Raw genomic sequence first — 5,000 nt, forward strand, 5'->3', positions numbered from 1 at the left:
AATACTCTTCTAATACATTATGAGTACACACACACTACGTGACGTCAATGTCTCGGGGACGAACGGGTCGCGCCCCCTCGGACCTGTCAATCATTGACCATCACAGATCATTGACAGCGGCTCGATGGTCTCACGCACTGAACGTAATGTCAGCAGAGACAGAAAGACTAGTGAGCGTGCAGGGTGACGCGAGGACACAGACATAGAGACGGACCGACTAAAGCTGGACACACGGACATAGAGACTAACAGACGGACGGACAGACGGACACACAGGCAGACAGCCAGACAGACGGACGGACGGACAGACAGTTGAGAGTGGAGCGGTCAGGCAGACGGACGGGGACAAACAGCTGAGAGTGGAGCGGTCAGACAGCAGGATGGAGGCGGACCAGCTCGTGTTCTTCGTCAACGGAAAGAAGGTAAAAAAAAATCACACACAGAGCAGGTCGTCCCCGGCGGGGGCCCCCAGGGGCCCTCAGCCTCTCCCCGCTGGTCTCTCCGCGCTGTGCAGTTGTCTGCCATTATGCGGGCATTAACGAATGTTTCCGAGTCGTTATTTGGCCGAAATCAATCAAAATGACTAACAACAGTAAAACACGTTCAGCTTTGCTGTCGGGAGACAGATTTTGCCGTCGTTTGCACGCAAAGAGATGTCGTCCATGCTGCGAAATGTCTCCAAAATGTCTCCGAAATGTCTCTGAAATGTCTTTGAAATCTCTCCGGGGAGTTTCGGAACCAGAACTCCGGTTAGGGGTTAGGGGTTAGAGTAAGGGTTAGGGGTTAGCGGTTAGGGTTAGGGGTTAGAGTAAGGGTTAGGGGTTAAGGTTAGGGGTTAGGGCAAGGGTTAGGGTTAGGGGTTAAGGGTTAGGGTAAGGGTTAGGGGGTTAGAGTAAGGGTTAGGGGTTAGGGGGTTAGAGTAAGGATTAGGGTTAGGGTTAGGGTTAGAGGTTAGGGTTAGGGTTAGGGGTTATGGTTAGTGTTAGGGCTCTTTGGTGATGTTCTCGAATGCTCACAATGAGGGTACCGTAGAGCTCTAAAGCGTCCCGGCCAATCACAGACAGAGTAGGGCGGGTCTTGGCATGGCCATAGTAGGATTCCTAAATTCGACCCCCCCCCCGCTTTGGGAAGTGGGGTGGGGGGGGGGGTCAGTGTGTAGTGAAGGAGTGTGTGAGTGTCTGAGAATCCGGACTTGTCACTTTGACTGTATTATAATTTTTCTATGAGTATGAATGAATGAATGTGTTATCCTGAATGAGATGAAGGCCGTTATTAGATCATGACGTTGTGTTGTTCCTGCAGATCGTGGAGAAAAATGCAGACCCGGAAATGATGCTTCTGACCTATCTGAGGAGGAAGTGTAAGTTATAGTCTCTCTCTCTCTCTCTCTCTCTCTCTCTCGGCTCTATATGGTGTTGGTATTTATCTGATCATCAACACAATTATCTAAATGTGTGTGGTTGTGTGTGTGCGTGTGTGTGCGTGCGTGTGCGTGTGTGTGTGTGTGTGTGTATCTGTGCGTGCGTGTGTGTGTGTGTTTGGTGTGTGTGTGTGCGTGCGTCCGTGTGTGTGTGTGTGTGTGTGTGTGTGTGTGTGCGCAGTGGGTCTAACAGGAGCCAAGCTGGGCTGTGGGGAGGGGGGGTGTGGCGCCTGCACCGTCATGGTGTCCCGCTACGCCCCTCGCCAGCAGCGCGTCCTGTATCCTCACCGTCGCCACGGCAACCCATCTCTACGCAACTGGGTCTGACTCAGTACTGGAGCAAGGCACTAACACCGCAGGGGTTGGGGGTTTGATTCCCTGTGACTCAGTACTAGAGCAAGGCACTAACAATGCAGGGTTGGGGGTTTGATTCCCTGTGACTCAGTACTAGAGCAAGGCACTGAAGGCCAATTTCCACCAGAACCGTCTCGGAAGCGTCGCGGCTGTGTTCCGTACTGCAATCCCCACTAGAAGCGGTCCGGACACGTTCCGGCTGACGGCTCAAGACGTGCGTAATTAGCCTATAATTTATGAATTGTAAAAATTATTATGATTAGAATGATTCATAAAATATTATTCACGAGTTATATTCATCCCCTGCATAATATATATGTATATATGTATTCTTAATTCATCAGAATTTTCAGCCCCAGCATCGCAGTATATATAATATGGATTATACAATATACGGTAGTTCACCCCTCCCAATTATTTTAGTTGGTTTGGCCCATGTTGCCTCTTTTCTTGAGCGCCGCGGTAACAGAAGAGAATCAGCGAACAGAAGCGACAAGTGTCGTTGATTGTGGAGGGTAGGAAAAAGCCAAGGAGGAGCCGAAAAAGCCAGATTTAAAAAAAGAAGGGCACTGGAGGAAGATTCCGACAAATGTGCCAAAACTAGCAGATCCTTGAGGTGGATTTTTCATTTGGCAAATGTTGATCCAAAAAGGGATAGTACGAGTTTTGTGCTGTTCATTTATGCAAATTATTCCATCACTGAAAAAAGTGGGCCGGTATGGGCCTGAGACTCCGGGGCCGAAAATGGGTCCCACTCCGGCCTACATTGACTACAATGGTTTCTATTGTCTGCAGGGAACGTTTTACTGACGTGACACTTCCGAGACGGTTCTGGTAGAAATTGGCACTAACACCACAGGGTTGGGGGTTATTTACGGTCTAGGAGGAGTTTGGACTGATCTCTTATCTCCATGACAACTGAACTTTGTACGGACCCCAGTGACCAGCTGTCAACACGGCCTCCGACCCCTGTCGGACTGGTTAGTGGATCATTGGTTGGTTGAAGCCACCTGGTTAACACCGTCGTTTATTGGTGGATCAGACAGACAGACAGATAGGTTCACAGATTGACAGACAGGTGTACAGACAGACAGGTGTACAGACAGACATGTGTGCGGACAGACAGGTCCTTAACCCTGCTCAGACACTTCTCAGTGAACGCCTGTCTGTTTCCCGTGTGCTCGCTGCACCTCTCAGCCGTCACCACGGTGGAGGGCATCGGCTCGGTGGCCAGGAAGCTCCACCCAGTCCAGGTGAGTAGCCCCGCCCAGTACACACCTAGCTCCACCCAGTCCAGGTGAGTAGCCCCGCCCAGTACACACCTAGCTCCACCCAGTCCAGGTGAGTAGCTCCGCCCAGTACACACCTAGCTCCACCTAGTACACACCTAGCTCCGCCCAGTCCAGGTGAGTAGCTCCGCCCAGTCCAGGTGAGTAGCTCCGCCCAGTCCAGGTGAGTAGCTCCACCCAGTCCAGGTGAGTAGCTTCGCCCAGTACACACCTAGCTCCGCCCAGTCCAGGTGAGTAGCTCCGCCCAGTACACACCTAGCGCCGCCCAGTACAGGTGAGGCCACACCTAGCTCCTCCCAGTACAGGTGAGGCCACACCTAGCTCCTCCCAGTACAGGTGAGGCCACACCTAGCTCCTCCTCCTCCTCCTGAGGTCATGGCCTACAGAGAGATAAGAACTGAGGGTCACCTCGGGCCAGCTCTAATCTAATCTTAAGATAAGGGACTCCTGACAGAGATGTCAGGAGGTCACAAGACTGATCCACACCTTAGTGGACTCTGCTTTCTACACACTGGTTTCACTGGTTAGATACATTTCAAAGTGTCTATATAACGAAGTGTATCTATATATGTATATACTATGTATATACTGTATATAACTATGTATATATATGTATAACTCTATGTATATATATGTCTGTATATATATCACTTTGTATATCTATATCTAACTCTGTGTATATCTTTATATAGCTGTGTGTATATCTATGTAACTGTGTGTATATCTATCTATCTAACTGTGTGTATATCTATCTAACTGTGTGTATATCTATCTAACTGTGTGTATATCTATATGACTGTGTGTATATCTATCTAACTGTGTGTATATCTATCTAACAGTGTGTATATCTATATGACTGTGTGTATATCTATCTAACAGTGTGTATATCTATATGACTGTGTGTATATCTATGTAACAGTGTGTATATCTATATGACTGTCTCTCTCCCTGTAGGAGCGTATTGCGCGGGCCCACGGGTCCCAGTGTGGGTTCTGCACCCCGGGGATGGTCATGTCCATGTACGCCCTGCTGAGGAACAACCCCTGCCCCGACATGAGCCACTTAGAGGACGCCTTCCAAGGTCTGTGACTAGAAGACAGTAGTGACTAGAACACACTAGTGAACACACTGGTGAACACACTGGTGAACACACTAGTGAACACACTAGTGAACCCACTAGTGACTAGAACCTATTAGTGAACACACTGGTTACTAGAACCCACTAGTGACTAGAACACACTAGTGAACACACTAGTGAACCCACTAGTGACTAGAACACACTAGTGAACACACTAGTGAACCCACTAGTGACTAGAACACACTAGTGAACACACTAGTGAACCCACTAGTGACTAGAACACACTAGTGAACACACTAGTGAACACACTAGTGACTAGAACACACTAGTGAACACACTAGTGACTAGAACACACTAGTGACTAGAACACTAGTGAACACACTAGATGTGGTAGTGTTGAGTCTGAATCAACAGTTGGTTTCCATGTGAGCAGTACGAGCCCTGGTCCAAGCGGTGTGCTGTGCTAGTACCAGGCTAGCATGCTAATGCTAATGCTAATGAATACGGAACATGTAAATCTGGATCAATAATTAGTTGTTGTTATTCCTGACAGGAAACCTGTGTCGCTGTACAGGATACAGACCCATTCTGGAGGGCTACAAGTCCTTCACCACGGTAACACACACACACACACACACACACACACAAACACACACACACACACACACGCACACACGCGCACACACACATGCAAGCACACACACATATGTACAGACACATGTACATACACACACATACAGGCACACACACACACAGGGAGGTTTCGAATTGATAATCCTAAACTCACACTCCAGGACTTTTAATTGTTAACTAAACAAAATACCTTAAAGCAGCTTAAGTCTGACCTAAAGCAGCTTGAG

The 5,000-nt window shown here is 48.6% G+C and overlaps 1 protein-coding gene across 1 annotated transcript in view; it reads left to right on the plus strand.

Moving 5' to 3' along the window:
- The first annotated feature begins 152 nt into the window (after positions 1 to 152).
- The window catches only part of xdh (xanthine dehydrogenase), a 19,917-nt gene continuing 15,069 nt past the window's right edge, over positions 153 to 5,000 (plus strand). Inside the window, exons 1-6 of the mRNA XM_084487809.1 lie at positions 153 to 421; positions 1,302 to 1,359; positions 1,601 to 1,697; positions 2,918 to 3,026; positions 4,017 to 4,143; positions 4,694 to 4,755. Coding sequence (XP_084343935.1) covers positions 380 to 421; positions 1,302 to 1,359; positions 1,601 to 1,697; positions 2,918 to 3,026; positions 4,017 to 4,143; positions 4,694 to 4,755 — 495 coding nt within the window. The 5' untranslated portion in view covers positions 153 to 379. The remainder of the gene's footprint in view (positions 422 to 1,301; positions 1,360 to 1,600; positions 1,698 to 2,917; positions 3,027 to 4,016; positions 4,144 to 4,693; positions 4,756 to 5,000) is intronic.

Source organism: Micromesistius poutassou, assembly GCF_964030765.1.
Source record: "Micromesistius poutassou genome assembly, chromosome: 24".
In the NCBI taxonomy this organism is placed as follows: domain Eukaryota; kingdom Metazoa; phylum Chordata; class Actinopteri; order Gadiformes; family Gadidae; genus Micromesistius; species Micromesistius poutassou.